Source organism: Gorilla gorilla, chromosome 20 (assembly GCF_029281585.2).
Source record: "Gorilla gorilla gorilla isolate KB3781 chromosome 20, NHGRI_mGorGor1-v2.1_pri, whole genome shotgun sequence".
NCBI classification, from domain to species: domain Eukaryota; kingdom Metazoa; phylum Chordata; class Mammalia; order Primates; family Hominidae; genus Gorilla; species Gorilla gorilla.
In genome coordinates this window covers 9,129,072-9,151,165 of record NC_073244.2, presented here as the reverse complement: position 1 = coordinate 9,151,165, position 22,094 = coordinate 9,129,072, and the positions used below count along the sequence as shown (strand labels likewise).

General features: G+C 55.9%; 1 protein-coding gene across 8 annotated transcripts in view; it reads right to left on the bottom strand.

The window, feature by feature from the left end:
* NFIC (nuclear factor I C) overlaps positions 1-10,224 on the bottom strand; it is a 110,468-nt gene extending 100,244 nt beyond the window's left edge. For 3 of the 8 annotated variants that reach the window (XM_031003860.3, XM_031003864.3, XM_055371260.2), the window contains exon 1: positions 2,769-2,884. In XM_031003860.3, the coding sequence (XP_030859720.1) occupies positions 2,769-2,798 (30 nt within the window). In that variant the 5' untranslated portion in view covers positions 2,799-2,884. Of the gene's footprint in view, positions 1-2,768; positions 2,885-9,791 lie in introns of those variants that run through there. The other 5 variants (XM_031003863.3, XM_055371262.2, XM_055371261.2 and 2 more) reach the window with 4 other exon arrangements.
* Positions 10,225-22,094: the final 11,870 nt, after the last annotated feature.

Here is a 22,094-nt window from a genome sequence, read left to right as displayed (position 1 = left end):
TTAGCTGGGAAAAGGGGGAGAGGGAGGCCCAGAGACAGAGAGAGACAGAGAGAGAGGAGTAAGGAGAGACATGCAGAGATAGAGAGAGACAGGGAGAGAGGGGGCAACGGGAGACACGCAGAGACAGAGAGAGGAGAAAGGGAAGGTGAGACAGAGATGAAGAGACAGACAGACATATTGGAGAGAAACACAGAGACAGAGAGGAAGGGGGCAGAGAGACAGAGACAGAGAAACAGACAGAGACACATCGGACAGACACACAAAGAGGGCAAAGGGGGGGAGAGACAGAGAGACAGAGACACATCAAAGAGACATGCAGAGACAAAGAGGAGAAAGGGATGGTGAGATAGACATGAAGAGACAGAGACAGTGGGAGAGACTGAGACATCAGAGAGACAGCGGATGAGAAAGAGACAGAAAGAGACCAACAGTGACTGGGAGTGAAACAGAGGCGGGGAGAGACAGAGATGGAGAGACAGGGAGAAACAGACACACACACACACACACACACACAGAGAGTCAGAGCAAGACAGAGAGAAAGAGAGAAAGACAGACAAAAAGAGACCAAGATGAGAGAAACGGAGGGGACGTGATTCGGGAAACTGAGTCAGGCAGCCAGGACTTGGGTAGGAGGCTCCTGCATGGGGCACTCAGGGTCCTTGTGAGTTCCCCAGCCCACCCCACTGGCTACCCCAGACCAGGCTGGGCCTTGGGGGAACAGTGGGGATTACATTCAGGCTGAAGAGAAACTGGAAAGGGGGTCCCCAGCTCCACTCCAGGGCTGGGGTGGAGGGCGGGGCAGAGAGGAGAATCGCAGGGGAGGAGGGAGCCCCCTGCACTTGGGACTCGCTGTCCCCACCCTGGCCTGGGAGATCTCTGCCTCTGTCTCTCTGCCTGTCTGTGTCTTCTCATCTCTGTCTCTTGCACGCAGCACCCCTGGATAGTTTTTAGTTTTTAACCTCTCCATTTTTTGGTTTCCACAGACAGCCCTCCTGGCTGGTCCTTGCCCTGTTCCTGGAGAAACTGAGGCCGAGTTAGCAATTCTCTGAGGCAAAGCCTGGACTGGGGTTCTTACTACCCCCCAACCCACCCCAGCAACCAGGATGTCTCCCAACCAGCCCTGATGGGGGAATTCCAGGGTGCACAAGCAGCCTTCCAACCTCCCCAGCCGGGAACAGCCTCCCCTCCGCTCAGCCCTCCCAAATGGCTCCTTCCAGCTGGCAAGGACAGAGCGGGGACACCTCAGTCACCCCATAAGCCCGGAGACTTCAAAGGCTGCCCAAGGTCACACAGCATGCCCACTCGAACCCTAGTTGTTCTTGGAGAACTTCAAAGAGATGCCTTCTTCGGGAACCCCCCCCCAAAGCTGCTCAGAAAGGGAAACTGAGGCTGGGACAGGGACTTACCCAAGGTCACTCAGGGGATCACAGGTAGGACAGACCTCAGACCCCCTCAGCACCAGCTCCCACATTCCCTGTCGGCTGCAGGGGGCCGGTGAGAAAGACCCTACCAAGGACCAAGCCTGGCGTGGGGGGTCCCTCGCTGCACCATGCCCTGGGGCGGAAGCCGGGGACTCATATACTCCCCACACAGTGCTCCTTAAGACGGGCCTGGCCCTCGCTGGAATCGCACCCCCCACGTGCTGGGACTTTACAGTTGGCCCGCCATACTGTCCCCTCTCCAGAACCGGCCTTAGCCGCACGTCACTTCAGGGGAAACTGAGGCCAGAACCTCTCCAGCCTAAAGACACACTGCGTAAGGAGGAAAGCAGCGGTCTAGAAAACGGAACTTGCAGACCTCGGGGTCCCCGGGAGCCTGGGCTGGAAGGAGTCCCCGGGGGGAGCCGCCCCCTCCCCACACACCCCCTCGGCCATTGCACAAGGCTCGGCCCCGGGGCAGTCTGGGAGTGCGGCCAGGGGTGAGAGGCTACGGGAGGGGGAGGGGGAGGGGGAGGGGGCAGGGGCAGGTGCCGGGCTGGCGAGGGCGTCCGCAGCGCCGCAGTGCCCGGGCCAGACCCGGAGCGCCGGGCCTCCCGCTCCTCCCGGCGGCGGCTCCAGAATCCAGAATCCAGAATCGATCCAGCGAAAATACCGGGACGGTGCTGGGGGGGTTGCAAAGGAGGGGGGACCCAGCCGGGCCGCCGGAGCACCCTTCCCCCTCCTGGGCCTCCAACTTCTCCTGCCCCCTCCCCCTCCATGCACACGTGGGCCAATAACGGGGGAAAGGCGGCCGAGGGCCAGGGCGGCCCGCACAACCTTGGTAGGGGGACACGGGGGAAACACATGAGAGGTCCCTTTCTCTCCAGCTGGGGAGACCCAGGGTCCAATCACGACCCCCTAGATTCCTCTCAGAGGCAGGCGGGGGGCTTCCCGCAGAGCCCTTGCTGGAGGGGGGCCAGCCCCCACCCCGACCTTTCCGAGTGTCGGGGCGGGGGTGCGGAGTGCGTCGGTGTGTGTGGGGGGACGCAAATCTGCAGACCAAGCCCCACATCCGGGAGAGGTCCCGAGAGTCGGGGGTGGGGGGGCTGGGCGGGAGTCCCGCGTAGGGGGTCCGCGGTAGGTAAGGGTGTGGGGGGGTACCCCAGCCTGACCCATCCCCCCACCGGACCCCAGCCCTCAGCGCGGGGGGCATCCCGGGCAGGGATGGCGGGAGGGACGCGCGCCTTTTTCGTCCCGCCTCCTCCGGCTTCAAAACTCCGGGGCTGGGATGCGGGGGGCGCGGGCACGGGGCGCGGGGGGCGCCGGCGGGGGGCCGGGCGAGGACCGTACCTGGGTGAGGCAGAGCGGGGACGAATACATCCCGGGCGCGGCGGGAGGCGCAGGGCCGGCCGGAGCGGGCGCGCTGAACTTACTGAGTCATTTTTCCAAACCACCCCCCCGCACCCCCCCCCCCCCCGCCCCGCGGCCGGCGCGCTCTCCTCGCCGCCTCCTCCCTCGGTCTCCCTCCTCCTCCCTCCTGCTCTCCCTCTCTCGCGCCGCCCGCCCCGCTCTCTGTCCCTCTCTCCCTCCGTCTCTCTCTCTCTCTCTGTCTCTCTCTTCCTCTCTCCCCCGTCTCTGTCTCTCTCTACCCTCTGACACCCTCCCCCTCCCACCCCCCATTTCTCTCCCCTCCCACCCCGAACCTCCCACTTCTCAACACCCAACTTTCAAAGAAACGAGGGAAAAAAGGGCGCGAGCGAGAAAGGAGAGCTTCCCCCGACGTCTCAGGACCCCCCCTCCTCCCGTATTTACGCAATGCCCCAGGGCACTAGACCAGGACCCCAGGACTGCAGGGCGACCCCAACTCAGATCAAGCGGAGAGGGGTGACAGGGTTGTTTCTGGACATTGAGGGGCCAGGGGTGGATTTTTAAGGCCCCCCCCCACCCCCCCATCACCCCCGAGCTGGCCGGGAAGTTGGAGGAACGAGCCAGGGGGGAGGGAAGGAATGAAGAAGTGACGTGCGCAGAGGCCGGCCAGCGCGCCTCTTTCCCCTTAAAGATGTACGACCCTGGGTGCACGGTGAGCTGGTCCCACAGCACCCTGGCTCCCTTCTCCCCCCAGAGCCAGGCAGGGGCTGCGGGTCCCCAGCTAGAGGGGCTTGTGTGCAGCTGTCCCTTCCTTGGCCAGATGGGCCCAGGCTAACACGGGAGGCTCCAGAATTTGCTCTCTTCACCCAGCACCCAAGGGGCAGGGGCGGGGTGGCCCCGCCTGTGTGTCTCTCCAGCACCCCAGGAGGACGGTGTCCAGGCGGGATCTCCAGCTGGCCAGATAAACCCTTGCAGCCTCCCCCTGGGTATCCAATAATTTCCACCTGCCTCAGGGGTGTGCCCTTTTCACAGATCTCAAGACTGAGGTATGGCAAGTGTGGCTTGGAGCCAGGCCATCCGGACCCGGAGCCCACATTCTGTTCTCCTTCTAGACGTAACAGGGCAGAGACCTGGCCTGCCTCCGTCTGAGCCCCCAGGGCATCTGATGACAGGGCCCCAACCCTCCCCCGGTTCACTCCCTGGATCCTCCCAGGCTAGCTCAGAGGCTGCTGTGTCTCTCATTCCCATCCCAAGGGTTCTCCCCTATAAAGTGGCTTAAAGATACCCATCCTGTGGGATTGCTGCGGATAAGGACAACGACCTTAGCAGAGCCTTGACCTTTGGTCAAATGTTCACTAAAGAAAGCTTTCTTAGAAAGCTTGGCCATTTCACCTCATCTCTCTGAGCTTCCCAAGGACAAATGATACCCTCTCACCAAGCTGGGGCAGGTGCCCCAGGCCCAGGGGCGCAGAAGATACCAGCACCCATTATCCTCAGGCGTTACAGGAGAGGAAACTGAGGCCCAGAGAACGGAAGCCACTTGCCCAGGGCCTGACAGGTAAACTAGGAGGGAGCAGAATTCCTGCAGCGTAGGTTCCCTGGGCCCCCCACAGGCTCCTCTCTGCATGACAGTGACATTATTCAAACAGTGCTTAGTACATCACGAACGGTCCATAAATGTGTGTGTCTGTGTATTTTAAACCCACTGTGCAGCTGTGGGGAGCATTTGAATTAAATGGTGAGAAGTGTATCTGGAAATCCACATACCAATATAATGTGAAGCAATTTATTTTATTAAAACACGCTAGGGACACGTATAGGGTGAAATCTAAAATTCACAGATATTTAAAAGTTGCAGTTGACTTCAGACACTCCTCCTAGACTTCCAGACCCCGTGCCTTCCACCCTCCCTCCCCTGTACAGACCACCCTGCCTGCAGCCTTCATTCAGCAGCTTAGAATCCTTTGGAAGGTGAAGTTTAGAGAGCAGAGACTGCCCCTCTTGGAACCTCGGTTTCCTCATCTGTAAAATGGCTATGGCAACAGGATGCATCTTGGAAGGTGGGGAAGGTTGGAGTCTTTACATAGCATGTGGGAAGGGTGTGTGAATATTATTGGTGGCGGTAGCTGCAGGGAGAAACCTGCAAGTGTACGAACAGCAGCCTATATCCCAGTTTGGGTGGGAAGGGCCCCCCGCAGCACACACAGTTGGTTCCCTAAATTGCCGCGCAGGCTCGCTGCTTGGGTCTATGTCTCCTCCAGTCAGCAGCTTCGTCTCTCTGCACCTCAGCTCTCCCTCTGTGAAATGGGGCGACGCCAGCTCATAACCCTCCAGGTTGTAGGCAAGTCAGCAAATACCTGCCCGTGGTTACAACAGGGAACTGTACGTCGTAGTTTCTTTAAAAAGGCAATTGGTAAATTTGGACCTGCATGTGGAGGGCCTGGAAGATGGGTGCATGATTTAGCTCCTGGCACTTTCCAGCACAATCTGGCTCATTTTTTTTTTTTTTCAAAGCACTCTCTCTACAGTTATTTCACTCTTCGGCAGCTCTGTAACTGTCCCAGATACAGGAGCACAAAAGAGTTGACTGCCACCTATAAAACTAATGCCCACAATTTGGAGGCAGCCATGCTGTCCATCTGGGGCGACCGGTTTAGTAATCCCGGCACAGGCTGGGACACTATGCAGCTGAGTAAAACCAGTGGCTCCCAACTGGTGATGTCCCCAAGAGACAAGGGGGGGGGGACAGGAAGCTGGAGAGCTCTCCCCCTTGGCACTGTGGACACTGGGGCTGGATCGCTCTCTGGGTTGGGGCTGTCCCGGGCACTGCAGGGTGCTGAGCAGAGTCCATGGCCTCCACCTACTCCATGCCAGGGGCACCCCCCAGTCGTGACAACCACAAATGTCCTTAGACATGGCTAAGTGTCCCATGGGAACAGAATCAACCCTGGCTGAGACCCCACTGCTGTAGACCCAGCAAGGAAATTCAAGATCTCATTTAGGGTTTTAAAGAGTACACATGTATTTATACAAATATACATAGTATCCTTTACATACACACACATGCACACACACCCACACACATATCTCCTTTGGCCGGTTGTAGTGGCTCACGCCTGTAATCCCAACACTTTGGGAGGCCGAGGCAGGCAGATCACTTGAGGTCAGGAGTTTAAAATCAGCCTGGCCAACATGGCGAAACCCCGTCTCTACTAAAATTACAAAAATTAGCCGGGCACGGGCGAGGGTGCCTGTAATGTCAGCTACTCGGGAGGCTGAGGCTGGAGGTTCGCTTGAACCCGGGAGGTGGAGGTTGCAGTGAGCCAGGATCATGCCATTGCACTCCAGCCTGGGCAACAGAGTGAAACTCCGTCTCAAAAAAAAATATATATATATATATATATATATACACACACACACACACGCACACACACACATACATATACATATGTCTCCTTTATAGAAATACACGAGTATTTCCACAAGTACATCCTTTATGGAAATATACACATATGCACATGTATCCTCTATAAGAATGTGTATTTCTCAGTCCTGCAAATGCTCCAACTATAGATGGTAACATTCTGGAGCGGGGTTCCACCCAGGAATGGGGTTGATCAGAAAGATTGGATTTTTTTTCCTCTGGATACAGTTGTATCCTCTTCATATGATCACTAATGGCTTCAGTAATTAAAGGAAAACTTAAAAAGTTGAATGCAATTCACAGAGCAGCTCAGGCAGGGTAGACAGGAACCCCCAGCCCCCCATGGTAACCCCACAGCCACCACACCCAGAGAATAAAGGACGTAATCTTGCAGGCAAATGATTACACAGCAGTGCAGTGTGCAGTCAGCCTCCCCTAGCCCCGCACCTGCTCAGCAAGGGGCTCAGAATGTCAGCTCCCCAGGAACCTTGCAAGGGTCCCATGTGGTCCCATTTTACAGATGAGAAACTGAGGCTGTAGGAAGGGATGTTAAAGTCAAGTGAGTTAAAGGTCAGACAGGCCGTTGAGGCTGGTACAGATAGACACACACACCACACACTACAACCTACAGAGACACACAGACACACATCATGCAGACTCAAGCAGCTGCAGACACAGACTCCACACGACACACAGCTACATACACAAAGACACAAATACACGCACAGACTCACACAAAAACAGACCCATATATCATCACAGCCTTCCCCACACCTGACCTCAGATACCTCCTCAAAGAGGGGCGAGCAGAGACACACACACACACACACAGACCCACATGGCACACACACAGCCACAAACACACCCTCCCAACTCCCCACAGGACGCTTCTTGACAAGCACAACGCATGGATATAGCTGCCCCCACACAAGTGCAGACACAACCACAAACACGTGGGCACTTGTCCACAATCACAGACACACTCCACACAAAACCACACACTCTTACAAGCACACACACACCCACAAGTGGAACCCCCCTGGTATTCCCATACAGGCACACACAGAGTCACATACGCACCATCACAACGACACACAGCACGCCACCTCCCTGCTCCTCCTGCACCAGCTCTGCCCGGAGCTGGGCTCTCGGCCCTGCAGAAACGCGGTGGGGACAGGGAAGGGCAGGAGGGTGAGATGTGGTTGTCTATCCCCCCAAAAGTGTGGTGTTTGTGTCCGTGAGTGCGTCTGCCCATGTGTGTCTGTGCACTCCTGTGTCTGTGCACGCCTGTGTGTGTGACGTCTGTCTCTAGACAGGCCTGTGTGTCTATGTGAGTCTCTGTGTGGTTGTGTGTGCAGAGTCATGCAGACACAGGCACCGTGAGGGAGTGTCGTGTGTGTGCGTGTGTGTGTGTGTGTGACTATGGCTGCATGCACGTGTGTCCCACTGTGCACAGAACCCAAAATGGGGACAGAGGGCCATGCCGTGTGCTGAAGGCCAGGGCATCCAACCGTCCCTCCGGGAGTGCGGAGGGAGAGTGCTGTGAGTCTGAGGCTGGGAGTGGGTGTGGGGGATGGTGACAACCCGAGAATGACCTTGAGTGCTGTTGGGGGAGGTCTCTGTGTCATTGTGGGAGGGGTTTCTCTCCTTCTTGACATCCCAAACAGCCCCCCATGATGGGATGTCAAGAAGAAAGCGAGAGAGACCAGCCTGGCCTTGGGCTTTTTATATTTAGAAAATTATATCAAACGCACTGGGGGTGGGGTGGGGGTGAGGAGCGGCGGGGATTTCCCTGGAGGTGACAAAACATCTCTCTGTGCCCACGGCCTCTGGTCCATTGGGGGCAAGTGCTGGAGGCGGGACTGCGGGACCAGTCCCGGTGCCCCTAGGCTCTCCCGAGCATAGGATAATAGGGGTCTCCTTAGCCACCTCCCGGGCCCGTCCTAACCCCTGTGCTGCTGTAACCACCCACCCCTCGGGACTTCCACGGCCTCTCAGGGAGGGGGGAACCCCTGCCGCCCCGCCCCTCTCGGGGCAGGTCCCCGCGCAAGCGCAACCCCTGGCGAGCGACGTCTGCGTGCCGAGTGATCGCGTCCCGGCGCCACCTCGCGCCCGAACCTCTAGCCAGGACCCCCTCGGGCCAAGCGGATGGGGGACCCCGAAGGCTGGGGGAAGTGGAGGGGACGTAGGGGAAAGATAAAGGGACAGAGTTTTGAAAAGGTGGAGGGAGCGCTCTTCCTCCGCCGCCCAGGCAGTCCCCAGTTACAGGAAAAAAGGAACTGGGGGAGGCGAGGCCGGGAGTGGAAGGCAGACCCTTCCCTAGGGGGAGGCTCAGCGCCAGTCACTCGCACACAGCAAGGGGCACCCAACTGTCCCCTGGAACGCGGCCACTCGACAGTTCTCCACTCCCTGGCGACCCCCCCAACCGCCACACACCCACACGGGGACACCCCACGGTCACCCAGGGACACGCGGCTCCGCGGACACGCAGCCCAGCCATAGTTTCACAACACCGTCCCGCAGGGACGCGCGCACAGTCGCCCAGTTATCCAAAGACACAAGTGTCCCGCAGCCGCACAATGCGGGCGGCGCTCACAACACAACACACGCCAGCACGTGGATGTGCAGACACACGCGGACACAGAAAGCGGCGGAGCCGACGCGCCGGGACCCGCGGCCCCAAGGCAGGTACACTACCACCCCGCCGCGCACACCCCAGACGCTCCCCCAGACGCCAATGCCGGCCCGTTACGGAGCGCAGGGGCTCCCACGCACCCCTCGAGGTGCGCACGACACCGACGCCAGTCGACCGGACACCGGAACCCCAAGTGCAGCCGCCGCCGCTCCAGGGCCTGGGGCGCGCCGGGCCGAGACCCGGGGGTCCCTCCCAGCTGGGGACCCCGCGCGCGCGGCAGCGGGGCCGGGGGTCTGCCGAGGGGCGGGGCGGGGGCGGTGCGAGGGCAGGCGGGGCGGCTGCTCCTGCGCGGCGCCGAGCGCGGCCGCCCGCCCGGCTCCAAGTTCAAGGCGCCCGGCGGCGGCCGCGGCGCGCTCTCCGCCCCTCTCCGCAGCGGCCATTTTCCGCTAGCTGGCGCGCCGCGCTCGCCCGGGCCGGGGCACCCCACGGGGGCCGCCGCGACCCCCGCCCCACGCGCCGTCCCGCCGTGCGCCCCCTCCCTGGCCCGGGCTCCCCCACGGACTGCGCGCTCGGGGGTCGTGCGCCCAGGGCCGCGCCCTCCCGCCTGGGGTCTGGCCCGGGGAGGGGGCGGGGGCCCGGCCTGGGGTTGCGGGGGCCTTCTCCGGGGAGCCCCGCCCTCCTCGCCAACTCCGCGGCGCCCGCGAGGGGCCCCCCACTTGGGGTCTCCCGCGGCGCCCCGCGCGCCAGCTCCGCCCCCAGCCGGGGTGCGGGGGGGGATCGTGGGTAGGGGTCCCGTGGCGACTGGCGAGTGGGGGTCCCCGCCTCGAGCCCCTCCTCCGGGCGGCCCCCGCCCCCTGTCCCCCCAGATCTTGCAACTTTCGCCCGGAGCCCACGCACCACCCCAAAAAGTCCCCGGGCGAAAACGAAAGTGGGTGCGGCGACGTACCATGGCGCTGCTGCGAGGAGGCGAGGCCGGCGCCGGAGCGAGCGCGCTCGGTCCCCGGCGAGGGGGGGCCGCAGGCGGCGGGAGGAGGCGGCGAGGGAGGGCGCGCGGGGGAGGGAGCGAGCGCGCCAGGGAGGGGGCGCGCCGCGCCCGCCCCCCCGGCCCGCAGGACCCTCCCCTCGGCCCGCCCTCCCCCCGGTCCCGCGCACCGCCCGCGCCTCAGGCTGCTCCGCGCCGCGGCCCCGGCTGCGGCGGCTCCGGCTGCGGCTCCATCCCCGGCCCGGCCCGCGCAAGGGGAGGCCCGGGGAGAGGCGGCGGCGGTGGCGGCGGCGGCTGCAGGTCGCGGGGCCCCGGCTGGGCTCGCTGCGGAGCGAGCGGATCCACCTTCGCCGCGGCGCGCGCGCACACACACGCGCACACACACACTCACGCGCAGGCGACTCGGGGACACTGGCGGGCCGGGCCTCCTCGACTCAGCCACGGACACACACACACGGCACACGGACAAGCGCAGAGATCCCCACGCGCGGCGCCTACAGCGTGTGACGGACACACGGCCCGTGGGTGTCCGCCGGGCACACGGGGACCCATGCTCGAAGCCGGTGGGGCATCTGGGACACACACCTTCTGCAGGAGGTCAACACAGACGCACACTCGCAGCCTGTGGGGCTGGCACCCCGACATCACACAGACGCACAGTCCCAGAAAGACACCCAGACCTCAGAGGGACCCACGCGCGACCCCCGGGACCCCTCCCCGAGCAGCCCTGGCCGGTGACTGCAGGTGTCCGGGGGACACGCGGCTACACACACGCACAGCAGGGAGACGGGACAGACGGGGACACAGACAGAGACTCCGACACCGAGGGCGACAGACCTGGGGGCGGGGGTCCCCTGGGGGTCCCGCAGGGGCTCCAGGCAGGGGGCGGCGGGGGAGCGCTCGCAGTGGCCCCCGTAGGAAGTGGGGGGCAGCGGGCGCCCCCTCCCCCGGTCAGGATTAATGGCGAGGCCTCCGCAGCGGAGGAGGGGCCGGGCCGAGGTGGGTCAGCGCCCCCGCCCCTGCCACGCGAGCCGCTGCGGGTTGGGACCGGCTGCCGCAGCGCCCCCCCAAGCGCTCTCCCGCAGTCCCCCTCCTCTGACAGCCGCAGAGTAGGCGCCGCCCCCTCGCCCCCACCGGCTCTGCGTCTGGCGCAGCTGGGGAGGTTGCAGGGGGTGTGGGGAGAGTGTTGCTCCGACCTGACGGGTGAAAGGGGTTCTGCTATGGTCCTTCTGTCTTTCCCCAGTTCCATCCCCCTCCACACACACTGAGGATCTAGGATTTCAGGGACCCCTTTGGAGGAGTGGTTCCCTGCTCCCCCAGGGAGGACGCCAGGGTGAGGGTGGGAGCAGGTGGCACCCCGGGAGGAGAATCAGTTCCCGGAGCGCCCCTTCGGAGCGATGGCTGAGTCTGGGGGTTCTGGAAGTTGAGTCTGGCACTCTGGGAGCTGAGCAGTTCTAGGCGACGTTGATGCCAGCAGCTCTGCCCACATGGTAGGTGCTCAGTAAGTGTTGTCTACGCGAAGGATGTCTCAACCAGCCCTGAGGCATTTACCCTGTGCCCTCATCTTCAGACGCTGAGGCTTTCCCATTTCATTTCTGCAGTCTTCGCCCCATAGTTCAGAAGGAACCAATGAGGCCCAGAGAGGGGTCAACCTGGGGTCAACCAGCAGGGACCCTAATGCTTTCTCCAAGGGTGTGGCAGGCACCGAGGTTTTGCAGGCCCCCACCCCTCCCGCAAACCTGAGGCACGACCGGCAAGGGAAGGGTTAGTGGGTTAGAGACCCCCCTCCTCCCTCCCCCTCCCACCCGTCTCTAATCGGCCTCTGCTAATCCGCAGCTTGAATCCTCACCCGCTCCCCTGCCTCCGGGAATTAGGTACCTGGGGGTGAGGAGGGGAGGGGAGGGATGGGTTGATAGCAGCCAGGAAGTAATGAGGGGCGTAGAGACAGTGGAGCACTGATGTAGCGTCTCTCACCCATTACTTTCCCTACGAACCCTGCACCTGCCTGGCATTGCGTGAAGTGCTTGACATGAAGCTACTCACCCCTCACCGCAGCCCTCTGAAGTGGATGCTATTACCATCAAGCCCATTTCACAGATGAGGAAACTGAATCTCAGAGAGGTTTAGACACTTGCCTGAGGTCACCGAGCTGAGAAGTGGTGACGGTCGGGAGCATCTAATTTTAGCATCTTTTGTGATCTGAATGGGCTTAGAATTTCCCAGATCATCAAGTCCTGGTTCCTTTTTACTTCACACTTCTTCCCTCAATCTGTCTATTTCCTCTCACATTTTATAACAAGCAGAGAGAAGAAACCAGGCTGCGCTTTCAACACTTTGCTGGAAATTCCCCTAGGCTACATATCCAAGTGCACTGCTTGCAAATTCTGCTTTCTGCATAACTGTAGGCTACAACACAACTAAATTTCTGCCCCTCTACATGAAGGGACCCCTTTTTCCATAGGTGTCAACTTGATGTTCTACTCTAGAACATTCCCCAGGGACAGCCTGATGAGCAAACATATTTAAAAGGTTCAGCCTTACAGAGACCAAAGAAAGGTGGAAAAACAATAAGAATCTGCCATGGTTTGGCACTCCTCGAAGTCACTGCAGATTTGTAAATGGATAAAACCCGGTACTGGTGAGGATGTAGTGAAACAGGCATTTTCATCATTGCTTGAATGGGGGTATGAATTGTAAAAGGAGTTTGGCTTGTGTGGCACAGGCCTAAAACAGGCTCAGATTTTATGGTCTAAATTTTGGGAGCTTATTCTAAACTTGAGAAAACATATATATATGGGGCCAGGCTCAGTGGCTCACCTGTAATCCCAGTACTTTGGAAGGCAGAGGTGGGAGGGTTGCTTGAGGCCAGGAGTTTGAGACCAGCCTGGGCAACATAGTGAGAACTCAACTCTACAAAAAATTTTTAAAATTAGCTGGGCGTGGTGGCACACACCTGTAGTCCCAGTTAGGTGGGAGACTGAGGTGGGTGAATTGCTTGAGCCTTGAGATTGAAGCTGCAGTGAGCTGTGATCACGACACTGTACTCCAGCCTGGGCAGATCACTCCAGAGTGAGATCCTGTCTCAAAAAACCAACAGAGGCCCGGTGTGGTGGTTCATGCCTGTAATCCCAGCACTCTGGGAGGCCGAGGCTGGTGGATCACTTGAGGTCAGGAGTTCAAGACCAGGCTGGCCAACATGGCGAAACCCCATCACTACAAAAAATGCAAAAATTAGCCGGGCGTAGTGGTGGGTGCCTGCAGTCCCAGCTACTCGGGAGGCTGAGGCAGGAGAATCACTTGAATCCAGGAGGCAGAGGTTGCAGTGAGCTGAGATCACACCACTGCACTCTAGCCTGGGCAACAGAGTGAGACTGTGTCTCAAAATGAAGAAATAAGGGGCCAGGAGCAGTGGCTCATGCCTGTAATCCCAGCACTTTGGGAGGCCGAGGCGGGCAGATCATGAGGCCAGGAGATTGAGACCATCCTGGCTAACACAGTGAAACCCCGTCTCTACTAAAAATACAAAAAATTTAGCCAGGCGTGGTGGTGGATGCCTGTAGTCCCAGCTACTCGGGAGGCTGAGGCAGGAGAATGGTGTGAACCCGGGAGGCGGAGCTTGCAGTGAGCCAAGATCACGCCACTGCACTCCAGCCTGGGCGACAGAGCGAGACTCTGTCTCAGAAAAAAACAAAAAACGAAAAAAAAAAAACAAAAAAACCTTGTTTGTCATTATCACCCCACAGATCTTTTTAGACATTTTTTTCCTAATCACCCCACATGAAAATTTAGTAACATAGATGTCCTGTATATTTGCTTATGTACTATATGTATATCAGTGTTCTGCTGTGTTTTTTACATTAAAAGAGTAAGATTTTTTTCACCCCTCCCCCTGCCACAAACCAATTTTTGCCCTTGTTGAGAATGCATGCTGTAAGGAATAGGAAAACCTTCCAATGGAATCTCATACAGTCTTTTAAGAAGAATCAAGTTCCTTACTCAGAAGGGTGAGGCAAGAAGATCATTTGAGGCCAGGAGTTTGAAACCAGCCTGGGCAATACAGTGAGACCGCCCCCCCCATCTCTTAAAAAAAAAAAAAGAATGAAGTTCCAATAAGAAAATGACAACCACTCAAAAGAAAAATGTGCAGGCCAGGTGCAGTGGCTCAGGCCTGTAATCCCAGCACTTTGGGAGGCCAAGGCAGGAGGATCACGAGGTCAGAAGGTCAAGACCATCCTGGCTAACGTGGTGAAACCCCATCTCTACTAAAAAATACAAAAAATTAGCCAGGCATGGTGGCAGGAGCCTGTAGTCCCAGCTACTCAGGAGGCTGAGGCAGGAAAATGGCGTGAACCCAGGAGGTGGAGCTTGCAGTGAGCCGAGATCGTGCCACTGCACTCTAGCCTGGGTGACAGAGCGAGACTCCATCCCAAAAAAAATAATAATAATAATAAGTGCAAAGCCTGAGAAGGCATATTACAAAAGAGGAAACACGAGCATCCGACAAATAGATGAAGAGATGTCCAACATTGTTAGGAATCCAGGACATGTATGATAAAGTCACAGGCCCCTTTTTACTCCCCTTTCACTGCCCCCTAGTTTAAAATGTCCAGTAATAGCAAGTGTCAGAAGCCATGGATACACAAAGCTCTTCCACACTGCAGTCTCTCTGGAAGACAGACTGACATCAGCCACAACGCTGAACATGCATGCACCAAATAACATAGCCTTTGCTCTCCTAGATAAATATCTACAGGAAACATGACCCAGGATATTTATGACTGTGCTTTGCAAAAGGCAAAAACGGCCGGGCACAGTGGCTCATGCCTCTAATACTAGCGCTTTGGGAGGCTGAGGCAGGCAGATCACTTGAGGTCAGGAGTTCGAAGTAATCCCAGCTACTTGGAAGGCTGAGGCAGGAGAATCTCTTAAACCCGGGAGGCGGAGATTGCAGTGAGCCGAGATCACGCCACTGCACTCTGCCCTGGGCGACAGAGTGAGACTCTGTCTCAAATAAATAAATAAATAAATAAAAGACCTAGTGCAGCGGCAAGGCCTGTAGTCCCAGCTACTCAGGAGGCTGAGGCAGGAGGATCACCTGAGCCCAGGAGTTCCAGGCTGTAGTGTGCTGTGATCACGGCTATGAATGCTACTGCACTCCAGCCTAGGCAACTCAGTGAGACTCCATCTCTAAAACAACATAATTTTCAAAAATCTCATATATGTATTATATATTATATGTACATATATAATAATAATTATTATTACTTTTTGAGATAGGGTCTTATTCTGTCTCCCAGGCTGGTGTGCAATGGCATGATCATGGCTCACTGCAGCCTCGACCTCCCAGGCTAAAGTGATCCTCCCACTTCAGACTCCTGAGCCGTTGGGACCACAGGTGTGTCACCACTCCTGGCTAAAAAAAAAAAAAGATTTGTAGGCCAGCCATGGTGGCTCACACCTGTAATCTCAGTACTTTGGGAGGCTGAGGCAGGTGGATTACCTGAGGTCAGGAGTTCAAGACCAGCCTGGCCAACATGGTGAAACCCCATCTCTACTAAAAATACAAAAATTAGCCAGGCGTGGTGGTGGTGGCAGGCGCCTGTAATCACAGCTACTTGGGAGGCTAAGGCAGGAGAATTGCTTGAACCCAGGAGGCGGAGGTTACAGTGAGCTGAGATTGCCCCACTACACTCCAGCCTGGTCAACAGAGCAAGACTCTGTCTCGAAAAAATTGTAGACATAGGGTCTCCCTGTGTTGCCCAGGATGGTCTCAAAAGAACTCCTGGGCTCCAGCGATCCTCCTGCCTCAGCTTCCCAAAGCACTGGAAACACAGGTATGAGCTACCATGCCCAGCAGTCACCCCCATTTTGCAGATGCAGAAACTGAGGCCTGGAGAGTTACTAACTATCCAAAGCAACTCACTCGTCAACTCTGCCACTGCAGCTCAAAAGCAGCCATAGGCAATAAGGAAGCAGATGAGCATAGCTGGGGCCAGCGGCATTCTTAGTGTCCGGTGTCTTTCACTCGGCATCATTATCTGAGATTTGTTCATGTGGTTCTGTGTATGCCTGAGCCTTCTTTTACTGGGGATGGGGATTGAACTGTATGGATGTATGATGCTTTGCTTGCCCATTGACCTACGATTAGATATGGCAGAGGGGGTGTTTGCAGTCCTGGACTCTCACAAAGTTGCTGGGAACCTTCCTGGAGGAGCTTTTACGCATTTTTTTGGACAGAGTCTCACTCTGTCGCCCAGGCTGGAGTGCAATGGCCCGATCTAGGCTCACTGCAACCTCTGCCTCCCGGGTTCAAGCGATTCTCCTGCCTCAGCCTCCTGAGTAGCTGGGATTACAGGCACCTGCCATCACACCCGGCTAATTTTTGTATTTTTAGTAGAAATGGATTTCGCCATGTTGGTCAAGCTGGTTTCAAACTCCTGACCTCAGGTGATCTGCCCGCCTCGGCCTCCCAAAGTGCTGGGATCACAGGTGTGAGCCACCACATCCAGCCTCATGGAGGAACTTTTATATGAATATTTGCTTCTGGCTAGGCGTGGTAGCTCATGCCTGTCATCCCAGCACTTTGGGAGGCCAAGGCATGAGGATTGCTTGAGGCCAGGAGTTCAAGACCAGCTGGAGCAACATGACAAGACACAAGACCACGTCTATACACAAAATACAAACATTTAGCTGGGCATGGTGGTGCACACCTGTGGTCCCAGCTACTCCAGAGGCTGAAGTGGGAGGATGGCTTGAGCCCTGAAGGCAGAGGTTGCAGCGAGCAATGATTGTGCCCACTCTAGGCTGGGCAACAGAGTGAGACCCTGTCTCAAAAATAAATAAAATAGGCCGGGTGTGGTGGCTCATGCCTGTAATCCCAGCACTTTGGGAGGCTGAGGCGGGCAGATCACCTGAGGTCGGGAGTTCGAGACCAGCCTGGCCGACATGATGAAACCCTGTGTCTACTAACAATACAAAAATTCGTCGGGGGTGGTGGCACATGCCTGTAATCCCAGCTACTCAGGGGGCTGAGACAGGAGAATCGCTTGAACCTGGGAGGCAGAGGTTTCAGTGAGCTGAGATCATGCCATTGCGCTCTAGCCTGGGTGATGAGGCAAAACTCCGTCTCAAAAAATTAATTAACTAATTAATTAAAATAAAATAAAAACATATATTTCTTGGTCAAAGGCTGAGGAATGGGATGGGTCCCCTACCAAGTGCATTTCTGTAAAATTCATTGCATGGTCATTTGCTTTCTTTCTTTTCCTTCCCTTTCTTTTCTTTCCTTTCTTTCCTTTTTCTACAGGGTCTCACTGTGTTGCCCAGGCTGCAGTGCAGCGGCCTCATCATGGCTCACCACAGCCTCCAACTCCTGGGCTCAAGCAGTCCTCCCACCTCAGCCTCCTGAGCAGCTGGGACTACAGGCATGTACCACCATGCCCAGCTAATATTTGTATTTTTAGTAGAGATGGGGTTTTCACCATGTTGCCCAGTCTGGTCTCAAACTCCTGGGCTCAAATAACTCACCCGTCTTGGCCTCCCAAAGTGCTGGGATGACAGGTGTGAGCCACCATGTCCGGCAAGAATTTTTGTTCCCCTTTGACAGAGTGATTTAGCTCCTGGGTCTCTACTGTAGGGAAGGAGAAGGGCGTCTCAGGGCACTGACAGGACCTGTCCAGCCTGAGTTCATATCCTGGTAGTGTGACCCTGGGCAAGTCACTTCAACCTACGGAACCTCCGTTTTCCCATCTGCAAAATGGGGAGTTTATGGGAGTTGGAGTCAGCATGAAATAAGTTGATATTTGCAAAGTGCCCAGAGATAGGAATTAACACATAGTGAATGATGTAGAAGTAATTGTTACATAAAAGCAAATCTAGCTTAAAATGCGAGGCTGTCCCTGCAGCTCCATCTTAGCAACTGGGAACAGCTTAAGTGTCCAACAGTAGGGGACTATGGAGGACATTTCACGAGATGGCAGAGTGAGGCTTCCAAAAATTGTCAGCGGTCTGGGAGACATAATATGATGGGATGTTTATAGGGAACAACATAGGATATAATTTTTGTGTGAACCATATTTTTTTTTTTTTTTTTTTGGAGACAGAGTCTAGCTCTGTCGCCCAGGCTGGAGTGCAGTGGCACAATCTCGGCTCACTGCAAGCTCCGCCCCCTGGGTTCACACCATTCTCCTGCCTCAGCCTCCCAAGTAGCTGAGACTACAGGCGCCCGCCACCACACCTGGCTAATTTTGTTTTTGTATTTTTAGTAGAAATGGGGTTTCACCGTGTTAGCCAGGATGGTCTCGGTCTCCTGATCTCATTATCCGCCCGCCTCGGCCTCCCAAAGTGTTGGGATTACAGGCGTGAGCCACCAAGCCCGGCCAACCATATATTTTTTTAACCTTTGTACATTTCTTTTTTGACACAGGGTCTTGCTGTGTCACCCAGGCTGGAGTGCAGTGGTGCAATAATAGTTCACTGCAGCCTTGTCCTCCTGGGTTCAAGGGATCTCCTACCTCAGCCTCCTGAGCAGCTGGGGCTACACACGAGTGCACCACCACACCTGGCTAATTTTTTAAAAATTTTTTGTAGAGGTGGTATCTGCTCTGTGGCCCAAGGTGGTCTTGAACTCCAGGGCTCAAACGATCCTCTCATCTTGGCTTCCCAAAGTGTTGGGTTTACAGTCATGAGCCACCTCGCCCAGCCTGAAACACATTTTTTTTTTTTTGAGGTGGAGTTTCGCTCTGTCGCCCAGGCTGGAGTGCCGCGGCACGATCTCGGCTCACTGCAACCTCTGCCTCATGGGTTCAAGTGATTCTCCTGCCTCAGCCTCCTGAGTAGCTGGGATTACAGGCACGCACCACCACACCTGGCTAATTTTTGTACTTTTAGTAGAGATTAAAATGGGTTTCACCGTGTCAGCCAGGCTGGTCTTGAACTCCTGACCTCAGGTTATCTGCCCTCTTCAGTCTCCCAAAGTTCTGGGATTACAGGCGTGAACCACCACGCCCGTCCTGAAACACATTTTGAATAACAATCCCAAGCACATTTTGTGCCCAGCCTTGTTCAAAGTGCTCATGATACATTAACTCAGGGGTGGGCAAACTTTTTCTGTAAAGAGCCAGAGAGTAAATATTTTCATCTTTGCAGGACATATCATCCCCATTGCACCTGCTTGGCTGTGCCCTAGTGCACAAAAGCTGCCATAGACGGCATGGTCATGAATAAACGTGGCTGTGTGCCAATCAAACTTTACACACACTGAAATGTGAATCACATGTACTTTTCACGTGTCACAAAGTATTCTTTTGACTTCTTTCTACCACTAAACAATGTAAAAAAACAAAACCGAGCAGGGTGGCTCATAGTTGTAATTTTAGCACTTTGGGAGGCTGAAGCAGGAGGATCGCTAGAGCCCAGGAGTTTGAGATCAGCCTGGGCAACCTAGAGAGATCCCATCTTTACAAAAAATTTCAAAATTAGCTGTGTGTGTGGAGCGCACCCCTAGTCCCAGCTACTCAGAAGGCTGAGGAGGGAGGATCACTTGAGCCCAGGGAGGCTGAGGCTCCAGTGAGCTATGATGACACCACTGCACTCCAGCCTGAGCAACAGAGGCAGACCTCATCACTAAAAAAAAGTAAAAACCTTAAGAGGCCAAGGCGGGCAGATCACTTGAGGTCAGGAGTTCGAGACCAGCCTGGCCAACATGGTGAAACCTCGTCTCTAATAAAAATACCAAAACTAGGCCAAGGCGTTCAGATGACTTGAGGCCAGGAGTTTGAGACCAGCCTGGCCAACATGGGAAAACCCCATCTCTACCAAATAATTATTATTTATTTATTTTTTTGAGATGGAGTCTCACTCTGTTGCCCAGCCTGGAGTGCAGTAGCATGAGCTTGGCTCCCTACAACCTCCACCTCCAGGGCTCAAGCGATTCTCCTGCCTCAGCCTCCCAAGTAGCTGGGATTATAGGCACGTGCCACCGCGCTGGGATCATTTTTGTATTTTTAGTAGAGACGGGATTTCACCATGTTGGCCAGGCTGGTCTCAAACTCCTGACCTTGTGATCCACCACCTTGGCCTCCCAAAGTGCTGGGATTACAGGCGTGAGCCACCGTGCCTGACCAAAAACTGCGATTACTTTGGCACCAACCTAATAGTATCATTCCCAGTCTACAGATGAGGAAGCTGAGGCACAGAGAACTTGAGGCATTTCCTCAATGCCACACAGCCAGCGTTAAGTCTGGGATGGGAATTTGGGCAAGTTGACTCATAAAGCCCATCTCCTTAAGCCCCAATGGCTCTACCTTCTATATCTTAGCAGCAAAAAAGAGCAGGAAAAGAAAGTGAGGGATGGCCAGGCACAGTGGCTCATGTCTGTAATCCCAGCAGTTTGGGAGGCCAAGGTGGGCAGATCACAAGGTCAAGAGATCGAGACCATCCTGGCCAATATGGTGAAACCCCGTCTCTACTAAAAATACAAAAATTAGCTGGGTGTGGTGGCATGCGCCTGTAATCCCAGCTACTCGGGAGGCTGAGGCAGGAGAATCGCTTAAACCCAGGAGGTGGAGGTTGCAGTGAGCCGAGATCGTGCCATTGCACTCCAGCCTGGGCGACAGAGCAAAAGTCCATCTCAAAAAAAAAAAGAAAAAAAAAAAAAGAAACTGAGGGGTAAGGTTCAGGGACAGGAGAAAAGAGGCTAAAATTGCAACAATGGGCTGGGCATGGTGGCTCATGCCAGTAATCCCAGCACTTTGGGAAGCCGAGGCAGTTGGACCACCTGAGGTCAGGAATTCGAGACCAGCCTGGCCAACATGGTGAAACCCTCTCTCTACTAAAAAAACACACGAAAATTAGCCGGGCGTGGTGGCACGCACTTGTAATCCCAGCTACTCGGGAGGCTGAGGCAAAAGAATCGCTTGAACCTGGGAGGTGGAGCTTGCAGTGAGCCGAGATCTCGCCACTACACTCCAGCCTGGGCAACACAGCAAAACTCTGTCTCAAAAAAAAAAAAAAAAAAAAAAAAAAAAAGCAACAATGGATGTGGCTGTGTTGGCTGTTTCTTGCCTGTTTGTTTGTTATATTTTTTCCTCTTTCTCCACACTTCTGCAGGGGACGTTATACAAATTGAGGGTGGGGGGAAGGCAACCTCACAAGAAAAGCCACTGTGGCCACTTTTGCAGAATTTGCTCGGCCTTCAGGCGTTTCCTCTGCAAGGCATCCTCAGTGCCCCTTGATCCTCCAGAGCCCTGAGAGGTTAACAGCAGCAGGTATGATTAAGCCCATTTTATAGAAGAGGAAATTGAGGCCCACAGGTGGCTCTGCAGCCTTAATAACAGCTCCGGTAGCCAGGCCGGGTTCCGGCAATTATCCCATTTCATGCACAGACAGCCCCAGGCCAGGCAGGGGAGCCCTTATTACCTCGTTTGATAGAGGAGGCGTCAGATGAAGGAAAGGGGTTATCCAAGGTCACACAATGGGACCACTGGCGTGGCCGGATCTGCTGGGGTCATGCCCCTGAGAGCGGGCTCCGGCACTAGGAAGGAACCCAGGCAGCCGTGCCTTCCCTGAAAACTCAGTGCTGAAGCTCCCGGAGCAAAGCCTGATGACCAGGTTAGTGCAGCCGGCCCCACTGTGCCTGGGGCCCCTCCGTCCCTGCGCAGCTCCATGGGCTGGGACAGAGTTCAGATACGCATAGCCCTTGCCCCTCCCTGGAGTTATTTTATTTTATTTTCTCTCTCTCTTTTTTTGTTTTGTTGTTTTTTTGAGATGGAGTCTAGCTCTGTCTCCCAGGCTGGAATGCAGTGGTGCAATCTTGGCTCACTGCAACCTCCGCCTCTGGGTTCAAGCTATTCTCCTGCCCCCTGAGTAGCTGGGATTACAGGCGCCCGCCACCACACCCGGTTAATTTTTGTATTTTTAGTAGAGACGGGGTTTTGCCATGTTGGCCAGGCTGGTCTCGAACTCCTGACCTCAAGTGATCCGCCTGCCTCGGCCTCCCAAAATGGTGGGATTACAGTCATGAGTCACTGCGCCCTGCCTAATTTTTAAATTTTTGTAGAGATGGGGTCTTGCTATGTTGCCCAGGCTAGTCTTGAACTCCTGGCCTCAAGTGATCCTCCTGCCTTGGCCTCCCAAAGTGCTGGGTTGACACTGGGTGCTGGGTGGGTGGGGCCACTGTACCCAACTGATAACTCATGTTTTAACACAAACTTTCTAAGAATAAAAGTGATTGCAGAAGATCCAGAATGAATGAAGTACCAATATTTA